Source organism: Lepeophtheirus salmonis, chromosome 11, assembly GCF_016086655.4.
Source record: "Lepeophtheirus salmonis chromosome 11, UVic_Lsal_1.4, whole genome shotgun sequence".
NCBI lineage: Eukaryota > Metazoa > Arthropoda > Copepoda > Siphonostomatoida > Caligidae > Lepeophtheirus > Lepeophtheirus salmonis.
Genome location: NC_052141.2, coordinates 6,193,743 through 6,218,181, shown reverse-complemented (window position 1 = coordinate 6,218,181; position 24,439 = coordinate 6,193,743). Strand labels below are relative to the sequence as shown.

The 24,439-nt window shown below is 31.1% G+C and overlaps 1 protein-coding gene across 1 annotated transcript in view; it reads left to right on the top strand.

Moving 5' to 3' along the window:
- Positions 1-15,384: 15,384 nt before the first annotated feature.
- Positions 15,385-24,439, top strand: part of LOC121126004 (uncharacterized) — a 75,204-nt gene continuing 66,149 nt past the window's right edge. The window contains exon 1 of the mRNA XM_040721284.2: positions 15,385-15,654. Within this exon, the coding sequence (XP_040577218.1) occupies positions 15,622-15,654 (33 nt within the window). The 5' untranslated portion in view covers positions 15,385-15,621. The remainder of the gene's footprint in view (positions 15,655-24,439) is intronic.

Sequence of the window (24,439 nt, the reverse complement as noted above, 5' to 3'; positions counted from 1 at the left end):
CTGCTACATAAATGATTAAGAGCGCTCAGACTCACATTTGTTTTAAGTATTAATTTTGTTGAAGTTCCATGGTTAATTAATGAATTATATCTTTTTGAAGTTTAAAATTTAAAGAGGTCCAACTTTAATAGACAACTTGGTACATATACATTCAAAATTAAGTCTTTAAGACTGTCAGTAATAAGTCAGATAACTGTAATCCGGTCATAAGAAGTGTTTGTTGGTATAAATTTACGAATATTTGTCAAAGAATACAAATGTAATTCATACTTAACCTTGAGAAAAATCATTCAAAATTGCTTTAGTTTTGACGGGACACATTTGTTCGAAAATCAAATACCAATATTTCATATTTAGTTCAATGCAAGCGTATAAATATTGTTCTATCACAGAAGGCCATAAATCCAGCTAATATATTTGTTTAGCAACAATAAGGATCATCAAAAATACATACATATAATATTAAGGAACGTGTATTTAAAAAGAAAAAGAGAATTTAAATCTTGGCAAAACAGAGCTTCAATACTCAAATACCTAGCAATAGGTACTTAAAAACATAGGCGGTTTTACGTAGAAGAAAAAAAAATAAAGACTGTTATCTCTTAGCATCAATATCTGTCAAAATATATAGTAGATAATCACATCCTTAAATAAATTACCAGAAGGAATAACTGTACTTTCCATTGTCAGCCATTTTGTGAGGGGAGGGGAATGACTTATCTTTGACATTTTTTTATTTTAATTGAATTCAACAAGCTTTATATAAATATAAATTTAGAAAATAGTGGTTTTATATTTCATATTATGAAAAACAGTGATGACCAAACATTCTATAATAGATATAGTTGTATTAAATATTACCTAAACGCGTGCAATATCCTTTTCTAGTTGGTAATTTGAAGAGTGTTTATATCAGTTGGACAGAGTATGTCCCCCAAGGTCTAAAATGGATTCAAAAACTCTTTTTAAGGCCCTTTTACTCTCTTTAAGCAAAAATGGTTCCATTACAGAATTGCTACCTCGTCAATTTATACTACAGGGTGCCCAGATAAATTGGGAATATCTTTAAATGCTTATAACCAACGAATTAGATGGTGTGAACAATATATTTTATTTATTTGAAAAGCTACATTTAATAAAAGTCAATAATTATTCATAATGATATCCACCTCTCTTGATAATCTGGGGCACACTGCACCGGGAACTTTGGAAGGCCCGGGCAATATCGAGTAGAGTCCGCTTTACCATTGTACGGGTAATAGACTTGTTCAGGGGCCCCACAGATGAATAATACTTCGCACTACCCGCATGCTCGACACTCCCTCAGAGATAGAAAATGGGTAAGTTCAGGACTTCAACAGTGACGACATTTGTGGCCAAGACATACTGACCTGTTTTCGGCCTTGTGGGCATGTGCACTGTCTTGTTGGGAATTTTAATTTCTTTCATGGGCTACTCCATTTATCCAGGGAATGTAAATTAAGAGTGAAAACCCTGTACAATGGTAAACCTGGATCTGCACTAGATTGCCCAGGCCTGGCAAAACTTTTGACGCCGTGTGGACAAGGTTATCAAGAAAGACAGATCTAATATATTGCACATTCAGTAGCGAGAATCTAAAAATCTCTGTACACATTCTCTACGAATGTGATGAGATTTATTCCTTAGTAGAAACGTGTGAACAAAAATAAAAGAGAATCTACAAGCCACGACCTCAAAAACTGATTGGGTAGGGGGCAAAGATCTTCCTAGGGCTCTTGTGGTGGAGGACATCATCAGTGAAGTCCAGGAGATAATTTATTAATGCTGGAAATCATTTCCAACACATTTGAAATGTGTAATCACGTAAGAACTTGACATTTTGGCAAATTTATCCGACAATGGTTTGTAGTTCAGATTTTTAAATCTTTTAATTAAAAAACAACAACTTTTTGAATTTGAATTTGAGGATAGAAATTTAGAATAATTCGTTCAAGAAGTTTTTCCAATGTACACGCAGCAAAATGATTTATGGAAATATTTGATAGGGTCTCTAATCGAATTTGTTGGATGATTTAAGAATTTTCTATATTGTTCAGAACATATCTTTGGTTAATGATAATTGCATTGCCCCGATATAGACACTTTCAACTAGGCCTGCTGAGTCGATACATAAAATGCCAGACTCCAACACACATAATTATTTTTTAACAATATGTTTTATAGCCAATATAAGTACTATTGAGTCATTTGAGTCTATATACTTTGAATTAGGTTTAATTTATGGCTATAGGTAGTTATATGTTACATTTTGTAAATGACTGTTTTCTATATAAATAAAATATTTGGTATATAAGATATTTCACTAGATAAACACGAAAATAAATGTGTCAAAATTAAATCTATTGCTATTACATTCATAAGTTTTGGAAAATACTTTATGTACTCGTAACCGAGAAACGATAATACATACAATATCTCACTGAAATATTACAACTTTTCTCTGAGACATTGACTATATTCACAAGTCCAATTAATGACCTAGTACGGCCAGTGGCTATGCTCTACCCTTTATAATAATTTAGACTTTAGAAGTGTTTGTGATTGTATGGACTATTGAGCACGTTTGAAATTTGTAAAGTAAACTTATAAATGAGTTAATTTAATAAGTTTCATAAATTAACAGTACAGGGAACGGGGATCAAATTGTCGCCTACTTTAAGCCTTGGTAACTTGAAGACGACATTATCAAATAAAAACCGGTTACCAAATAAAGCTATTCTTTCAGCTGACGATACGTAGTTTTAGTCATGCCGTCATCATATGAGGAGATAAAGAGCTATAAGTGGAACGAGGAGCTTTTGAGGTCCGCCGTAGTCATGTCATTGGTTAATAATGGAGGTGAAATCTCAATTCAACGATTGCTTCAACCCGGACTGTTCAGCGTATCCGTAAGAAGCTAGAGGACACCTGGGATGGATGCTACCATAAAGAAGGCATTCGGAGGCCGCCGATATGGACAAGGTGAAGAAGATGGTCCCTACCAGGTCCATGAAGAGACAGGCCCTGGGCGTGGCAACAGGACCATTACCCCTTCCAAAATCTCCATGCAGTGGTTAACCGAGAACTGTTATGACGTCGTAACCAAGATTTGTGGCCTCCTAACTCTCCTGACCTTAATCCTTTGATATTTTGTCCAAGAAACATACCAACAGACATCCCCATAGTGATTCCATCATCAAATGGACAATGAGATGGTCTACTTCAGAGGCTATACCTATATGCCAACGTGATTATATCAAATGAATGGCTTTTACCTATATTTCAATTTTAAAAAAAAAAGTTAAAAAATGTATATTTTGTGTTGTTTTTGTAGAAAAATATTTTGGCAACAATTTGATCCCCGCTCCCTTTACTTAATACCCATAATTTATAACCATTTAGAAAATAAATTGACAAATACACATTATAAGCCTTAGAGTATAAATATATAAGGTTTGCTTATATAAATTAGAATAATTTTTCAGGCCAGAGTAGATACAAATTTTACGACTCTGCAGCCTTGCTTTCAATTTTTCATTTTCTTATTGTGAGGAGGAATTTTGCCTCCTTTAAGTGCAATTTGCAGCACAGCCAAAGGGTTAATCTGAATAGTTTGTTAATAAAAATGGACGATAGTTCGTCAAAGTGCATTTTAGCATGCTTTTGTCTTGTCTGATCCCATTTGTGTAAGTAATTTCTTCATTTGTATTATAAAAATATATGCATATGCAATTTAATTTATAAGCTTGATTTATTAATATAAATTGAGGATATTTGGTAGTTTAAGAATACAAAAGTAATCTATATTTAATTTTGAAAAAATCATTCCAGTTTGCGTTTTTTGTTGACAGGCCACATACTCTAATCGAAACCATGATTTGGGTGTAATTTAATTTTTTGATGGGACACTAATTCTGAATCACCCTGTAATCAATTCGTCTCCTACTTTAAAAGATCTTTAAAGACTTTGGATATAATTCTAACAACACGTCTGTGAATGAATCAATTGAGTCATTAGTAGTAACAACAAATAGAGATGATAAAATCCTCATCGAGAGACCCATCTACCATTGGAAAAAGAGACGTAAACAATAATCATATATTAGAAGCATTATCTATTATTCATTGAAAGAACATGTTGTTTGTTGAAGTTGAGTGGTTCTTAAGAAACATTAAAAAGGTAGTCTTCTGAGGTCTCAATATGTTCCTTTTCATATAAGAAAAAAAATATATACAAATAAATTTGTGTATGATCAATGGATATATTTAGCAGGGCGTGTGCAAGATTGTATATATATATATGTTGTTGTTGTTGTTTTTTTTTTTGGGGGGGATTGGACAAGATTATTAAATTTCCTTGTCAAAAAATCAAATTTTAAGTATTTCATTATTGGAAAAAAATTCCAAAAATTAAAATATTTAATTTTTGAATAAAAAAATTCAAAAATTCTCAAAAAATTGTACTTTTATTAAAAACTTTTTACAAACAATTTCAAAAACTTAATGCTATAAAAGCTATATAACCTAACCTAATCCTAATTCTAGAGCATGTTGTTTGTTTAAATTGAGTGGTTCCTAAGAAAAATTATAGAAGGGAATTTTTGCTTTTTACTAGATTTGTTTTTCGTCATTTGTGGAAATTATACAACAAAGCAAAAAATTTTATATTTGAAATTTTTTTTCAAAAAAATTTATTTTATATAAATAGCTAAAGGTTTTTCAATTTTTTTCTCAAAAAAGTTAAATATTTGAAAAAAAAAAATTAATTTTTGAAATTTTTTTCCAAATAATTTTTTTTTGTGTGGATCAAATTAATTTTAGGAAAAAATTTCAAAAAGTTCAATATTTAAAAAAAATTCCAAAAAATTTCAATATTTGAAAAAAAAGTTCAATTTTTGAAAAAAATATTCCATAATATCTCATTTTTAACATTTTTTTTTCACAAAATTTGATATATGAAATTCAATTTTTAATTTTTTTTTTTAAAAGTATACTTTTTGGTGAATAGCTATGGATTTTTGAATATTTTTTCCAAAATTTAATTTTTTTTTATTAATTTCCAAAAAAATAAGGTGATATTAATAGCAATTGATTTTTGAATTTTTTTTTGAAAAAATTCCAAAAAAAATAAAACCCCTTCCCAAAATATTATCTGGCGGACTCCCTGGTCCTGAGATCTCAATATGTTCCCTTTAGTAAATAAAAACATATTTCTTACAAGTCTCTAAAATATGTAACAAATTTTTCCCTAAATACGAATAAAATATAATAAATAAAAAGATAGAAAAAAAATATATAAAATAAATTTAATATATATTCAAAAATACAATGAAAAAATAGGGAAATCCTTCTCATTAAAAGTATGGAGCCATTTCAAAAAGGAACACGTGTGTTTATAATTAAGTCAAAATAGAGGCGAAATAGGGTCATTGTAAGTTGAGTGATTAGTTACCCAATCCTTTTTTAATTTACTTTTTGTGAGTAGCTACGTAATTAATTGAAATTCAGCTATAATTAGTGTTGCATTAGTCTTTATTTATTCGGTCAAGTTCATTCTTAGGACCGGTCCTATCAGTCTTTGAGACCGGTACTTTAGAATGTATGTCTTTAGGACTTGCAATAGTATAATCGATTACAAAAAGAAGAAATAAAGTTGAGTGAACTCCTCAAGGACCGAACTTTACAGAGCTTGAAGATGAAACCTCGTATATACAAAAAAAATAATATAAAACTCGGTATTTTTAATTATTATATTTTATTTTTTTCATTTACCTATAATTGCCCTGTGCCTGGATCATACGGTCTCTCAAGTGGAAGGAGGCATTGATGATGAGGTCTCAAGGCCTGAGCACAAAGTGATCCTTGATGGTGGGCACAAAACTTGTCTTAATTGTATGGGGACGTCAATTAATTTGTGTTTCAAGGTAGCCATAGAAAGAATAATCTAGCAGATTAAAATAGGTTTGCATCTTGTAAGACTGTTATTTGATATCTTGGTTAACACATGCCCTAACCGTCTTGTTATTAACTTCAATTTCATTTCCAACGAAGAGGAAGGAACTTCTCAGGGACCAGTCAATGATGATGCGTTCCTGGAGGCCTTATGTTACCACTGGAACCTCAAAATAGTCCACTGGAAGTTCATCAAATCCTTCAGTTTCTTTCCTGGATGTAACGTATTCTCAGACCCATTAAACAATCCACTTTCTAGTCTGTTCCTTCAAGGAAGGAGGTTGTACCATTTTCTCGTACATTGATAAAGATTTTTCATAGGATTAAGGTGTAAAGACTGATTCAGCTACTCCAGGACCTTAATGTTATAACTTTTGAGCCACTATTTTTTTACCATGGCAGTATGTTAGTGTCATTATCGTGCTGTAAGACCCATTACACAACCCATTTTAATGCCTTGCCCGGAGGGAAGTAGTTTATCCCCATTATTTCACGGAGGATGGAAATGACCTCAAACCTCTTTTAGACATAGTGAAGTCGTCTTTCTCCCTTAGCGGAGAAACATCCTCAAAACATAATATTTCCACCCCCCATGCTTGACAACAGTGAGTATGGCGTTATTGAGGTTATACATTGCATTCTTATTCTTCCAAACCCTTTAATGTGTCCCACTGTTAAAATAAACCTACAATTATAATAATAAACCGTTATCTTCTTTGTCAGCGGGCAAACTTACAAAATCAGCAAGAGATCACTCCAATCTATATTTGTAGTTTAAAAGAATATGTATTTCTTTGTAAGTGATGTATCGTAGTATTGAAGTACGCTAGCTTAATCAAAAAATCAGTAAATATGGAAACATTAGAGTAGTTGTACTTCCTTTAAATATTAGTTATGTTAATTTTTTTATACCTTTACATTTGAAGGTGCTTAAAAAGTATTATGAGCACATATAATGTCCCCAATAAGCGTTTGTTTGGTGTCATATAGGTTAAAGCTCCTACTTTGCACAGTTTGACTATTAAATGCCTTTAATTCAAAGTTGTGGCCGCTCCAGGTGCATTGCACGTTCTGCAAGTTGAGGATTCGGAAGCTTCGTTAAAATAAATGAAACATCTACAAAGTCGTCGCTGTTAATAACCCAATTACTTTGTCTCATATTACCCCACAGAGATATATCATATATTAGGTTAAGTAAAAAATTATATGGTTTTTTGCTAGATGTCTTTACTGAGCTATATCTCACGATTAATCCATTGCATCAAAACAGCTAAAAGTATGCTTAAAGGTTAAGCGTACACCTAAAAAAAAGTACATTGACTGTTTTGTTTTTGATGAAGTCAGTTCTGAGTTATAACGCTTCAAAATAGAAGTAAAAAAACGGAAAATTTGATAAATTATTCAGTATCACTGGTATCAAGGTGAAAAGAAGGAACAGACGGCCAATTTTTTTGAGCTGTTTATGGACCCAATACAGTATGGCATGCAACTGGAAAGCGATGGTTCTAACAATTTCGATCTAGTAATATGGACGTCGAAAATGTTGATAAAATAATGGAAATTGTCAAGTTGGACCGGGATGTGGGCACCTATTCTATTGCCCGGGAATCGAAGATCAGGCAAAAAACCGTTTGGAACCATTTACCATAAGTAACTCTAGAATCAATATTAAAGCCATGCAAACAATCACATCAATACAAGTTCCACTCTGGATCTAACAAGAGCATTGGCTCGAATTAATCCGTTTTATATCCCCAATTCTACTTTGAGTCACACAAGGCCTTAGAATTTATAACTCATAAGTGTTCATGTGCTTTCATGACATTGTATTAAATCAGCTGCAAGCAATTCAATTAAACATTCAATACTTTAAGAATTAAATATTAATGCTTTAGGAAATAAAGTATTTTTCAATTTCATTGTCTAATTTACAATAACACGTACCATGTAAGTACATCAGAGTAGAATATCATTTCATTAGCCGGCATTGCCTATCAGGGAAGTTATTAATATGTTATTGCTAAGAAAAACAAACAAATGTGATGTCAAATGCCCTTGTTGCCAATAAAAGATCTAAGTCAATCATTCGTGCATCTTGTTGTCTCCATGTATAGGCTGGGATTTCCAAATCCAGACAATTTAAGGAAAATATAGTTTAGAATTTTTCTTTACAAAAGTAATTATGGCATCCAAAAATCTTTTTCTCTTACATCACAGGGTATGTTATGTTAAACTGCATTACTTAAGCCAACCAACAACAACAACAGTCTTCAACTGGACCCTGAACCTGTCACAGGGCTTGATAAGGAACATGGGGCCACTTCCTCGAGAATAAAAGCCTACAAGGAGTCCACAGTCTTATGTGAGCAAGTATTGCACACTCTTTTTCTCTCTAAGACACTCCGAAATGTGTAGTCCAAGGGGTTCAGATCTGGGTATATGTATGAGGTCAAATTTCCTATTACCTATGCATAAAGGCATTAAAAATGTGTGTTTCTCCGTAATTCATCCGGTTACAATTACTCATCACACCGGATCTGGTAACATCAATTTAAGCTCTCTTGCATATTTTTTCTATGCAGTTATTTGAGGCCTTGGACGTGCACTCGGCAGTAAGGCAGACAATAATGACTGCACGGCGTTCTTATTCACATGACATCCCAAGGATTTATTGTTATTTCATATACAGTTTGGTTGGCTAAATCTGAGGAATAGTATACTTTGAGATCTGTGGGTTAGCAAGATAATTAATTGAGGTCTTAGTTTATTCCAGATTTAGGATCCCAACCCTGTATATTCTTATTTATTTAATTTCTACCAGCGGCGATAATCAACGTCTATAACGGTCAACTCATAGTAGGTATTTATAAAATATAAAAATCATTATTCTTTATAGAAGTAATGCATTTAAGATAAGGATATTAAATATTCATAAATATTTAAGAATGTAAAGGAAAAATTAACAAAATAAAATAATCCAAAATATAAATACGTCACTCAAAAAAACAAAAATAACTAAAAATCACATTAGGTGATCCTTCCTTCCCTAACGAAAACATAGAGGTCTATAGTAAGTCTATAGTAAAAACTATGCTTGAAAATGTAAATAGTTGGCTTTGTGTATTAGATAGGTCTGTGATGAAAAAGTTGTTTCGTGGTGGAGTTAGCTTTTGTTTAGTACCCAGAGTGGGAGAGCAGGGGCGTCTGCTGGGGGTTGGCTGGAGGGGCTATTGCTCCCCCCCCCCTGAAAACACAAAAGCAGGAATTTTTGCTTGTTATTAGAAATTTTTTGGGTCATAATGAAAATAATTGCACTCAAACATATGGGTAATTTTTTTTTTTTTGAATGATTTTTTGAAAATTTTATTTTCTTAAAAAAAGGTCATTTGAGGGAAATAATGTTATAGAGTTTTTGAATTTTCATTCCAAAATAAATGGTTTGATGTCAATAGCTGTGGATTTTTGAAAATTATTCGAAAAAATTTACTTTTTGAACTTTTTTTATAAAATATTTAATATTCTGTGAATAGCTATGGATTTTTGGTGTTTCATATTACCCCCGGGCCCATACTATCCCAGTTACCCGACCCATTTTATTTAATAATCAAAATGACAGTTTTGAGACATTAAAAGTAGTGATGAGATGATAAATCGGAATCGTGAAATGGAAAATTGTTTTTTTTTCTTATTGAATTGGCATTGGGAAAATAATCTTTAGGTTTCGATTTTAATTCGTATTTATTAAAATTTATTACAGTTATATAACTATTTATTACCTGTATAAGATATGAAAATTTCATTACTTAAATATTTTTGAAATTTTTCTCCGAAAAATTTTATATTTGAATTTTTGTCTAAGAAATTCAGTTTTTAGAAAAAATTTTTAAACAATTTAATTTTTGAATTTTTTTTCGAAAAAAAATTTATCTTTTAAAATTTAATTTAGTTTTTCAAATTTCCTTCCAAAATGAATAATTTTCTTTAAATAATTAAATATTTTTTGTAAAAATTGAGAATTTGAATCTTTTTTTTTTAAATTTTTGTATTAGATGTTTAATTTTTGAAATTTTATTCCAAACAAATTATTTTTTAAAAAAAGCTGTGAATTTTTAAATACTTTTCTAGAAAATTAAATAATTGAAATGTTTTTCTAGAAAATTAAATAATTGAAATGTTTTTCTACAAAAAATTAAATAATTGAAATTTTTTTGTAAATATGGCTTTTTGAATAGTTGTCAAATTATGATGAAATTATAAATATCAAATTCTATATTTGAAATTTTTGGATTTTTTTCAACAAAATTCCAAAAATGTTTATATTTAAAATTTAACTTAATAAATCAAATTTATTTGTAAAAATGTAATTTTTTCTGAATAATTAAATATTTTTGAATTTTTATTTCCGAAATTTTGTATTAGAAATTTAGGTTTTGAAATTTTTTTTTGAAAAATTTAATTTTTGAAATATTTTTTCGAAAAACACTATATTTAAATTTTTTTTTCAAAAATTCTTATTTTAATATTTAATTTAGTAGTAATTTTTGTCAAAAAAATTGAATATTTCGATATTATTTTTTTTAATTTTTGTATTAAATGCTTAATTATGGACTTTTTTCCTAGAAATTTTCCAAAAAATTGTATTGTTTGTCAATTTTATTTGAAATTTTTTGATTTGTTTCTTCAAAATTACAAAAACAAAGAGCCCCCCTCAAAAAAAAAAAAAAAATATATATAAACTTGTGGATGCCTTTGATTTCAAAATGGTATTTCTTTAATAATTATTTACAATATTAATGAATCAGAATTGGCATAGATTTCTGTCTCTGGAATTTTTACTAGAATTGCATCAGCATCGGAAAAGTACTTTTGAAATCCTCCCGTTACCAAATAAAATCAGTACATTAAAAAAAAAAGTTTTTTTTTATTTATAAAAGCCACTCTATTTCCTATTTTTTAAATTAATAATAAAAAAGTAATTGCTCAAAATATGATGGATTTGTTCATTTAGTCATTTTTAAAAGTTTTTAAAAGTCAGGAAATTACTTTAATAATTATTTTTTGATATTTATAAATGGTTTGCTCTGATAAATTATTTTTAAATAGATCTATAAGCCCTGATGGAAGGAGAAGTAATTAAGGAATGTCGTAGGGTTACAAAGAGCCAATGGAGGATTATTTCCCCACAGAAAATGAGTTTTTAGGGTTGTGTTTGTATTTGTATTTTTCTCCCCCCTCCCTAACCCAAAAAAAGAAGAAAAAAGCCAAGGAGTAAATTTATTGTTTATTTATTTTTAGAAATAAGAAGGGGGAAAAAAAATCAGTTAAAAATCGTGGAATGCGTTGTTAGTAACAATTAACTTCTTTTTCCCTAGAAATAATAGTCAAAAAGAAATAATCATGTCTCTACGTCATTAAGAAAGTCTTCCGTATTTTTATTTCATTATTTTTTTTCTTCAAAAAACAAATACTTTAACAAATTAAATTTTTCTATAACTTAAAATTAAGGGAATTATTCTTTGATACAAGTCATGAAACTTATTTGACAATGAAATTACTTCCAAATTCACCCCCTCCCCCCGACAAAAAATCATATAGTTTACAGATGGGATGCGTCACTATAAAAAAGATCTAAAATATGTCTTTAAAACAATCTAGTTACATTATAATTAATCTGATTGAGATGCATCAGTAAAGTTCGAAACGTGAATATGACATGTGGCAAAATCGTCTCGAGGCAAAATTACTACCGGCCAAAGTGTAGGCGGTAAAATTAGCAGCGGTGAAAATGTTGTCTGTAAAATTCCCTAGAACATTTTTCACAATTTCAAAATAAAATAATCTCAAAATATCTCCATGTTAGGGATATGAATGAGAGAAGAATGAAGGTGTCTGAGATTGATAGGGCCGTGTGCATCTCCAATGAACGGGTACATATTACTTTGCATCAATATTTGGACGTGACTAAGCTATTTGCAAAATGGGTGCTCACGCTTGATCAAAAATGTAATCGTGTAAAGTGTTGCAAGGACGGTAGGCAGCTGTTTAAAAAGAATCCACAGGACTTTAATCGTGGATACACTTCTAAAACCAAAGAACAATCTAAACAAGTGTTATCAAGAAGGAATCTGCCCCACAAAAGGCGAAGGGCGTTCCTGGATTCAAACAAATGCCAAACAGAAAGGAAATAGACTAATTTGTCTGAAAGTTCGCTCCTGTTCTTCCAGGAGATGCTATTAACTAAACAAGACCTTGATACGTGCCAGAAGGGGTTTCTTTCGGACTTTGCGTGGAGATTTAAAACTACAAACGTATTAGATTAGCTACTCGTAACATCCTATCAGAGTAACAAAATAGACACATATCCGTAACAACCAATAGCATGAGTAGGTTATTTTTTAAATATTTCTTTAATTGGTCAGATGGACTTGCATTGATTAAGCATCAGTAAACATTATCGTATTACATTTGCTCCATACGACTTAGGAATCTTCTTTCAAGTCAATTGGCATAGAGTATATTTCCTTCTCTAGGAATGACTGAGGCACAAAACTACACACATTGAGTTCGACTGAATAACTTTTTTTGAGCGCGTTGTACATTGAACTACGTTGTTAGGAATTAGTCTGTTTTCGATCCTCAATTCTATTCTGAGTTCGGCAAGAACTTACACCTATAGCTTCTCAACAAATCTTTGGTGTCAATCTCTGTCAATTATGAAAAGGCACACTTCTTGTTACTGAGCATACTTAGATCTTTTTCTCTCCACAAGAATGAAAGAATTATGATAACAGATTTAGAAAATACAAAATCACTCTTCAGGTTACAATAACAAATTTGAGCTCAAAAACTTTAAGATATCTAAAATTCTTGGCAGAGGAATATAGAAGGGGGGATTAAATTGTCGCCTACTTTAAACCTTGATAACTTGAAGACGACATTATCAAATAAAAAACCGGTTACCAAATAGGAAAGCTATTCTCGTCAGCTGACGATACGTAGTTCAGTTAGCATCATCCCGTCATCATATGAGGAGATAAAGAGCTATAAGTGGAACGAGGAGCTTTCGAGGTCCGCCGTAGTCATGGCATTGGTTAATAATGAAGGTGAAATCTCCAATTTAACGATTGTTTCAACTTTAGGAGTGAATTTACGGACTGTTCAGCGTATTTGTAAGAAGCTAGAGGACACCTGGGATGTTGATGCCACCATAAAGAGGGCACCGAAGGAGGAGGGCGCCGACAGGAAGGTCAGGGGCACCGACTTTGTCGACAAGGTGAAGAAGATGGTTGAGGATGACCCTACTAGGCCCATGAAGGCCGGAAACAGGCCCTGGGTGTGGCAACAGGACTCAGCACCCTGCCATGTGTCCAAAATCTCCATGCAGTGGTTAACCGAGAACTGTTATGACGTCGTAACCAAGGATTTGTGGCCTCCTAACTCTCCCGACCTTAATCCTTTGGACTATTTTGTCTGGGGCTATGTCGAGAGACATACCAACAGACATCCCCATAGCACCAAGGCCAGCCTGATGCATTCCATCAAGGAGGTATTGAGCAACATGGACAATGAGATGGTCAGAAGAGCCTGCGGCCGGTTCAGAGGCCATTATTGATGCCAACGGTGATTATATCGAAGAACTGGCTACTCTATACCTATATGCTCGTCATAGTTTTGATTTTCAATAAAAAAGTTAAAAAATGTATATTTTGTGTTGTTTTTTGTAGAAAAATATTTTGGCGACAATTTGATCCCCAGTTCCTTGAGTGTGTATATATATAGTAACAACCTTCAAAAACAGGTGTCAAAATTGAATGATAATCTGTAATTTAGTTCATGATCTATTGATCTAAGTGATACAATACTTTTTTTTTAATTCCAAAACAATGGATCAAAAACAATTTTGTGTTGTAATTTTACCCTAAAAATATAATATTAATTTAAAAAAAGACAATTCTGAACAAAAACCCTGTTTTTATTGTTAAGTCCGGGACTTTTTACCCCATCTGTTATGTGTTGTGGTTTTTTTTATGCTCGACAAAAAATCCGTGTTGACTCCCAAACATCCACATCTCTCCAGCTCTGATTTAAATACAATTTTTTTAAGGCAGAGATCGCTCGAGATTAATTGTTGAAATAAATATACAGGGTTTGATTGTATTTAGTGGAACACTTAATTTAAATTTTAATAAATCGAAAATTTATACGTCGATTGTCTTTAAACTTGGTGAAAGGTAGGTTCTGTGACTCAAGATTCATTATGCTAAGTTTCAACTCAATAAAAAAAAGCAAACGTGAACTAGTAAACTGTAGCAACAAAAGTTTGAGATTTTGAAGCTTCTCTCACACGGCAAGTTCCCCATGGGCATATCCAATAAGCTCGAGTGGAGCCGTACCACTGTTTATCATAGCTTATTCACCGCCATCATAGTCTTGGGTGTTGTCGTCAACACAGGCAAGTATGCCCTCCCATATGGAGAGGAGGGAACGTCTCAATGCAGATGCTTACATTAAACGTCTGGAAAAGAAAGTCCTGGGCCAAAGAAAAGTTCGGGGACAACTTTGTTGCTACTAAAGACGGAGGCCAGAGATCCAGGCCTTCCTGAGAGACTACTTTCTGGACTTTGGTGACCTCAAGATGTGGCCTCCCTCCTCTCTAGACACGACCTCTTTGGATACTCTATCTAGGCGAGTCGGAAGGAGAGGGCGTGTGCTACTCTTCAAAGGAGTGTTCAGTCTCCAGTGGCCTTCCATCAAGAAGGAGTGGACCAAGCTGGATTTGGACACCATAGTCCGGGGTTGTAAAGGATTTAGGCCTCGTATTAAGGCAGTTATTAGAGTTAAAGGCTCAAATTTTGAATAATAGTTGGGCCAAGCACTATTTTCAAATGATTTTGTTAAGTAAATGTTCTCACAATAACCTCTCCATAAAATTTTATTCTTGAAAAATTGAAGAGAATAAAAAGATTACCACCAGATCAGATCAACCCTGTATATGTGTATATTCATTTTATGCTGTTGATTTGGGTGCATATTTTGGGCTATAAATGGGGGATGGAAGCAATTATCACACATGTTTGGACATTGTTGTAGTTGGTTTTTTATTGCCTTGTCTAAAGCCAATAAAGCCAAATACCTTTGACTTCATTTTTCCTTCGTAAAATGATTATGTGACTTCGTTTTTTTCCCCTTCTCTCGTCTACACATTACGCACATAACATATATAAAATTGAAGGTAAGGAGACGGAAGAAAAGTGAATAAATAAAATGCAACCATCCTGCGTCAGGGGAACTGCGTACGCCGGTCAGAATGCGTAAGGATAAGAATTGAGTGTGTGAGTTTTTTTTTTTTTTTTTTTTTTTTTTGTGTTCCTACCCTGAGACACAAATATCCTCGAACCGAAAATATATGTTTCAGTATAACTCAAGTTCCCAAAGAGGAGACATTAAGTCAATCTTGGTTCATTGTACACATTTTCCTACATTCAAAAGGGAACCTTTTTTTAATAATTAAAAAAATATATATTTTTTTGTGTGTTTGAGTTAGAACATTTTTTTTTGTCTGAGTACGCTGTGGGTTATTTATATAATCAAAAAAAAAATATTAATATTTAAAGACGTTCAACCGTTTGTCAAGAGAGTCAAAGCATCATGATATTTTTCAACTTGAGGCCTAAAATAAGGGTAAGTAACAGACAGACAGGGGATGTTATTATTAAGTAATGGAATTAAAATAGAGCCCTTTGATAATGTAAGAAACTGCATTTCCACATTCTGAACTCCATTCGTCTTCGATTCTCAAATTATATTTTGTATTGTGTTGGTACACATGTCCATAAAGTGTGTTGACATTATCCGCCATTTTGCATTTGTTGTTTGTGTTTGACAAGTAAATAGATTAGTTGTCTCTAGGTGTCCTACGCCATTTTCTAAGATTGAAAAAAATTAGAGCAAAAAATCATTTTAAGGGGAAACGGTATTAATATTTTTGAAAGACTATCCATTCTTCTAAAATAGTTATTTCTAACAAAATGCTCAATTTTCACGAATAAGCAATTTTTGATTGATTTCTTCTTTCCATTATTTTCAATAATAGACAATCGCGGAGTACACTAAAAAACCTATTTCTTATTTAATTGTCAAAAAATATATAAGAATGAAAAGTTAGTGGAAATGTGTAGTAGTATAGACAAAATATATATTTGAGCATCAAATGAGAATTGAGCTCAAAATCGGAGATGAAAAAATAAGACTTTTTTTTTTTATCAACTCGCTATACAATAGACGTCTTAAAACTAGACTTTTTACGTCGAACTAATGCAAAAGGATATTATTCCCATTCTCCAAAGTCGGAATTAACTACATGCACTATTTACTTTGATATATGACCTTGGCTATGACTGCTTCAAGTGCCATAAAGCTATATACATTTGACGCTTATCAAAGCCCACAATATTCAGGCTGTTAAATCGTTGTTTTCATCAAAGCTTCTCAGAGATATATGCTATAGCATTGAAAGTGATACCAAATGAAAGCTAATACAATTTTCTAGAATATGGTTTAGCTTTTAAAGTTTTTTAAAGTATAATAAAACTAAATGGTGCTCAAGATAAGCATAGCCAAATTCCAAATCAAAGTATCTTGTTTTTTCAGTTAGTTTATAAAAATGGGAATCATATCAATTTCTAAATGTTTCATGAAAAATGTATTTGGAAATTTGGAAGAGAAAAGATGAATTATTATAATACAATAATCTCTCCAAAAAAATACATTAAAACGCAACAGTTTGTACAAAACCACGTTGAAATCCAAACCAAATTGTACAACAGATGTGCAATTTCCAAAAATAAAAAAGATTCTCTAACAGAATTTCTTTGCATTTTCCTTCCTCATTTTTTGCAAATATCCAACTTTTTATTTAAAAAAAAAAAAAAACATAATTCTCTCTTGTGGAATTATTTGAATGTGATTAATTTCTCTCTACGTCTTCCAAATTCTTTAATTCTGCTATACACTCCTTGAATAAGAGAGTTGAACGAACGTATATACAAGTATCGTAAAATCAAATTTATATTTATTTATTGATAGGAAAAGATCAGGGAGCCCCTTGTTGAAAGGAATGAGTCCTTTATAAAAATCACATCACTCGATTAAAGGATAATCAATACTATGTTTCCATGTGAGAAAATATCATGAAACTAAAGGAAATGATGTCTCATTTTGTGGCATTTATTTACAACTCTTGCATGTTTCATAATTTTTTTTAGGCATGCCAATAATTTCCCTTTTAAATATGTGGCCTGTCATCACAAAATCAAGCTAGAAAACTGAGTGTGAATTATTTTTGTATTATTTAACGAATTATCGTTCATTTCTATATAAAAATAATTATCATAAAATCTTTGAGTCCTAAATAAATTGTACTTAAAGTATCACAATCAAAGATAATAAATTAAATGATTATATGGTTACAAAATGCCATATCGGGGCCAGTATAAGTATTTTAAATTAAATAAAGGTTCTAACCTATGGGTAGAACTCTGTAGTATGACAAGTCATCACCGAAATTTGAATAATACGCCTATCATTGACTCAAATATGTCTATGAAATGTTCAGCGATTAAAAAGGTCTATTCTTTAATATAAAAGTATATGGATTTTTATCTAAACATTAAATGAAACAAGACCAAAAAGGCGTTTCAGCAAGGAAATAACGCAATTGAAGGCTTTTTTCAGCCTCAAATTGCCTCAAATAGTTGTGCCTTGTCAACACAAAAGCAAGCTAGAACGATATTTCTCAAAAATGAGTGTCAATCATATTTGCATTCTCATACAAATTATCCTCTAATTCTATAAGCAAATTTATCAAATTAACCCTTCGGATATGCTGCAAATAGTATTGAAAGACGCCAAAATGGATCGTTACAATAAAAAAAAATGAGAAATTAATAGATTTTATGTTTGAAAGAAGGCATATCGGGGCCTATAATAGGCTTCTAAATCATATGAAGGTTCTAAACTATAGATAACACTCCTGCACATCATAAATTCTCCCATAAATTTGTAGAAAACCCGATATAATTGACTCAAATATGTCAATATGAAGTTTAAAAAAGTAATTGGAAATGTATCCTTTTCATGATTTTTGTTCCGAAATGATTTTATATTGATGCACAGCGTGTATATCTCTTTAAAAAATTGAATTTCAAGGTCAAGGTCAATTTGGTCACTAATTGATGAGGCCTATTTTTATTCGTATAAATATTTTCACATCAGGCTTTTTTTCAAAAAAGAAAATATTTATAAATTGTTCTGCCAAGCGGATCATTTGTAAAAATCTAAGGGGAAAATCTGACCATATTTTTACATGATTAATTAATGTTTTAAATTATTTGAGGAGGGCATTTGTTCCTTGTAGCAAAAACCAAATGAGTGTTTATATTTTAAACAATTAATTATGTTTTTGAGGATTCAAATAACGACCAGGAAATAATGATCCACACACTTGAATAAGTCGTATTGATGAACAGAGAGAAACTATATACACATAGACTCTTCGAAACATCTAAAATACTAACACGATATTTACGTAATGATTATTATTAATTGAATAGTTTTTTTTTGATTTTTTTGTCAAGCAATTCATGGAGGGATTCATATTTAACATTCCGTGAATATCCTCACAGCAAATATCCATAGATCATTTGAATAAATACATATATTTTATCAAATGAAACTAGTACTTTTCAATTTTTTTCTCATATATTTTTCTTTAGATATGGATTTGACAAAAAAGTAATTTAATTTGATTTCAACTATGTTCAATATTTACTTATATATGTATTTGTAACAAAAGTCCTATATATGTGACTCGTCAGCACAAAAGCAAGCTAAAATGATTGTAGATTACATTTTTAATCTTCGACGAAATATTTTTCCACCAATTATTATTATTATTAACTATTTGAATGCGTTCCAAATGACGCTCTTAAAGTACCTAAAATTGATTGTCGAAATCAAAGTGCAATTGATGATTTTATGGTAGAGCTTTATTGGAGCTAATATTTATATTTTAAATCAAATGTAGGCTCTAAAATATAGAGGTGAAACTATATTTATAACAAAGTCCTATATATATTTTGTCTGTCAAGACAAAAGGAAGCTAGAATGAGGGTGGACTCCTTCATTTGTTCCATATCACTACTTTCTATTTATAAATTATTCTTTTTAATCCTTTGGATGGGCTGCAAATTGTACTTAAAGACGTCAAAATTAAATGCCAACAGAAAAGAATTAAAAATTGAGGGATTTTTTGTTAAGAAAGGCCGTATTGGGCCAATATAAGTCTCTTAAACTAAATAAAGGCTATAAACTATTGTCAATACCCTTGGGTATCTTTATCATAAAATAAAAAGACAGATTGCAATAATTAAAAAAATAAAAATCTTTGTTAGAACAACATCTTGATTCAATGACCAACATTGAAAAAACAGTCATACCATTGTTGATTATCCTACTGCAAAGTGCGTATGTCTATCTTGCTGTACCAAAAATCAGATAATTTTTATACATACATATTTACATTAAAGTCTGTTACAGATGCACATACATATTGAAGGAACATTTTTGCACGTTGTACGTAGGTCAGCTTCATCAACTGGAACGTGACATTCAAGCCCTTAAGTCCTATATAATTTGTTAAACACAGGAATTTGATACTTTGAGGGGAAAAGAGCAATGGGCGTGGTTTGTACTTAATGGTAGATTTTGACCCTTGAATAGAGATTTTGTTACTATAGGAAAAGGATTCTCAACCTTTTTTTTTAAATGTACGAGTTGTAAAATATTTAGTTAAGCAAAGTACCCCAGCACAAATAATTTTTAGGTTCAGTGACAGTCACAAGGATTATATTTTGAAAGAGGGCTTGTATTTTTTTATTTTTTTTTTTTTTGAACAAATATAAAAATTAAAAATTTCAGTAAAAAATTTCAAAAATTTAATTTTGTCAATTTTTTTTTTCAAAAATTTATATTTATTCTCAAAAAATAATATTTCTTAAAAAAAAATTCAAAAATTCTATGATATTAAAGCAAAATAAGATTTTTTTTTTTTTGTTCGATATGTATTCTCAAAAAAACCAAGTTTTTTTCCAATAAAAAATTAAGATTCTTGGAAAAGAAATTCAAAATCCACAACTGTAGACAAAAAATTAAATTTTCAATTTTAAACTTTTTGAAAAAAAAATTCAATTATTAAATTTTTTTGGAAAAAAAAAATCAAAAATCTTTAGCTACACCCACAAAAAAAGTTTTAGAGAAAAATCTCTAAAATCCATATCTATTCTCAAAAAACTAAGTTTTTTTGCAAAAAAAAAAATTCAAAATCCACATCTTTTGACAAATAATTAAATTTTGTGTAAAAAATATAAAATTCTTAATTTGGAGGGCTACAGTCCCTTACAGACGCCCCTGAGTTATATATCACTTGAAAAATATTCTGTAAATATCTCAAGTACCCCCCTGGAGTGCCTCCAAATACCCCAAGGGGTACGCTTATCCCCATTTGAGAACAACTAATTTAGAGTAACAATGGAGCCTCGAAAAAAAAAACATGTTCTTAGGAGGTTTTCATGTGACGTCAGCATTGTTGTTTGTTCTTTCTGGTCATTTTGGGGGTATTAACAACCAAGTTTTATAAAAAAATTACCTTTTTTATTCATATGAAGGAAAATAGTAAGCTTTTGTACAATGTCAAAATGGACCCACAAATAAAACAACTTTAACCTTGGTTTCCATCAAAAGTGTATGGCTCTATTGTCTCCGTTATAATGTTAAATGTATTAAAAAAATGTTATTACATCGTTATACAATATCATTTCCATAGTTTATATAAAAATGAACGATAACAATGTAATGAATAGAATATATTCACTATAATTAATCATATTTTCTCGACCCTAATCGATCAAAATATATAATAATTGTACAAATCTCGACATTTGAGGGATTTTCAGTACATATTACAGCGATTATATTCAAATACCCCTATTGATTATTGACATCAAGTGATTTTTTTTTATTATTAAAGCCATTTGATGAAGTATCATCAAGATTTATTCATTTTATTTCTACACAGCATTAATTGTACATTTAAAAAAAATAATCAAAAATTAAACTTAAAATATTAAATTTGTTGGAAAAAAATGTCAAAAATCTAAAGCTATTCACAAAAAATTCGAGTAAAAGCAAAAATTCCTTTTTTGGGGGAGGGATACATCCCCTCCAGCCAACCCACTGCAGACGCCCCCAACTCTGAGGCCACAAGATGGAGTTTCCTTCAATTATGACACAATTTGTGACGTCAATAGGTATTTTTGTGTTAGCGTGATAAAGCCATACAAACCAAACTTTTTTAAATGACCCAATTGTATTTAGGTAATCTCTCACTTAAGATACTTGATAGGGATTTTTAATATATATTATTTGGATGATATTCAAATGTCACTGTTGATCATTGGCCTTTAGTTGTATTCTATTCAAGTATTAAGTCTCATTATAATTCTTAAAGCCATTTGATGTTTGATGTTTCCATTAGATTTATTGGAAGTTTATATAATATACATATATATTAATAATATCAACTTCCAGTCTCCAAGAAGGCATTTTCTTCAATTATGATGCAATTTATGACGTCAGTATAACAATCTAAGGATCTAAAACAATGTTGAACTTATTTAATATAATTAGTTCGGTCCACAAAACATTATAATGGTCTGATACCGATAACTGACAAAAGTATTAATCTAATCCCTTGTTTCAATGGATAAGAGTAGCTCTTGTCGAGAGTTACTATGTAATATAAACAGTTCTTTAAAATGATTATTATACGTAATTGAAAGGAATGTTTGATATCAATAAATGAACAGTGTAGAACCTATTTTTGCTTAGCAATATATTTTCTCCATAGATAGATTACATAAATGGCCAATATATTTATATGTATTAAGTTGTTATAAATGGCTCTAAAACAATCAAGCAGTAAAGTCATGTCAAAGTGCCTACCTTTTGGATTCATGGCATAAATATTTTGTAAATACATTATTTCTTGAAATACTTTCTACTATTGCATTAAAATGCCTGAAAAAAAAGAACAAAGAGTGAAAACGAATGTAATCACAATCCACATAAAAAAATTTACAACACATTGAAAAGAAACAATAAATAAAATTCGTCAATTTAATTTATTGTTAAATAAGTAAAAGTTCTTCTTCTCATAAAATATGTAACTCTTCATGATCTTGGCATTGGATTTCATATGTGCAATATAAAAATACGTACATGATTGATGTCAGAGTAAAAGTTTATTGAAGGAAGGATCGACTCTCCTTGATATTCTATTAAAAAAAAAAGTACGATTTCATAACTTGAGTTTGAATCTTAAAGAGGAAAATACCTTTTAGGGCCCTAATATCTTTGGGGCCGAACCTCAAGGAGAGAGGAGAGAGGAATTTGTAGTATGTGACAGCAATCCCCCTAACTAAAGTTTCAGTCGGATATAATTTAGTATATAATCACAGTGGACAATGAATTTTGAATCTGTAAATATAATTAAATCAACTTCCTCCTAATCTTAAGGGTCGACCAGAAGTCTGACCCCAACTTAGTGTAACTCATATATGTAACAGCGTTCCCCGTAAACTAAAGTTTCAGGCAGATAGATTTTTAGTATATAATCACAGCATACAATTGAACTTTGGACACGTTAATTTAACAAAATCCACTTCATCCTAATCCCAATTATCAACCAGAAGTCTGATCCCAACTTATTTATTATCATTTGAAAGATCTGTTTAATTTCAATAAATGAAGTATAAATTGGCGTTGTAGGTCGTATTGTGTTTCAGATATAGGCCAATTTTATTAACGAAGCCCGTTTGGTAAATATTCTTCCAAACTTATTTATATTCAAGCGATAGTACCTAGCATTGCCTAGAGTTATTAGGCATCGCACAAGAGACACACTTTGCTTCAATAATATTGAGGATAACTTCCCAACAAATCCTTTTGTGCAAATGTCCGCTTTTCATGAGCTTGACACACACGTTCCTTCTCACTCAATACTTAGACGTTCTCTCGTCGAATAAACAGAATAATAATGACAGTCTTAGAAAAAAAGATGAGCCAGAGAGTACTTTAGCTCTTGGCCAAACTCCATCTACATAAAGTCACATTAATTATTTCGAATATTATATAAAGTACTTCCATCTTTTTCTTTTTTTTAATATATGTTGAACTAAACGCCTGCAATTTGTATGTACAACTGTACATTTACTCACTTTTTTCTATATACCGTGTTGGCATATGAATGAGAGAACACTATTTACAGTACACCCAGTGACGTCTTTTCATATATACGTAATTCATTTTTTACGGCTCTTAAGTTGAATCAATTTTACTTGAAAATACTTTTTTACGACAAATTAACAAGTTTTTTGCAGAAAAGAAGATGTTTATCTCAATTCAGTCAAATTGTATGAGCTGACTAATTAATCAGATTCTATCCCATGAGCACATAGTGAAATGCCCTAATTTTCTAAATGGAACATCCTTTTAGAAGGAAGGAAGCAGATGTGGATGTTATTATCCATACCCAATGGTAGTGTTGTGAAACCCCTTATATATTCGGTCCAGTCCAATACTAGGATGGGTCCTTTCGGTCCTTCGGACATTCAGTACTAGAACTGATTAATAAAAGACGAAATTTAGTTTAGGGACGTCATGAAGGACCGAACTATATAAGTTGTAGGACTGAAATAGACCGGACCGAGACTGAGCTATACGAAACGTCAGTCTCCAATCCTAAATAAGGACGGACAAAACCCTGCCCAAGTGTGTACGGCCATACAGACAAACTTTGCTTCGTTGTTTTTTTAAATAAAAACTAATTAAACAAATAGGGTATCCTTTAGCCGAAATTACAGGCTTGAGTCTGTTTGGGAAGTCATAACAGCAGGCACAGATCATCTCCAAGAGAATGTTGTCCCATTCACAAATTAGGGAGGATTTCAGTGCATCCAAACTAGCATGAGGTTTCTTGCAGGCCCTAAGGAGTGTATTGCTTCAGTTGACTCTCTTAATTAAATATCCTACATATTTATAAAAGATTGACATATTTTGAAGCAATTTTTGTCTTTAATTTTTGATTCTCTCTCATTCAAAAGATTCGTATACGAGATTCTTGTTTTCTATAAACATACACATATATTTTTCTTGCCTTCACACCCGAGCCCGGCCTTGAAATCTAGGCTTACATACAATACATAACACAGGTATTTATAATATACCATACATATTAATTGGTATTACTAACGTATAAAAAACACATTATATAGTCAATTATTCAATTAAATCCTCGGCAAATAGCATTTACTTTAATCTATGTACACTCACTACGTATAAAAAATCATTC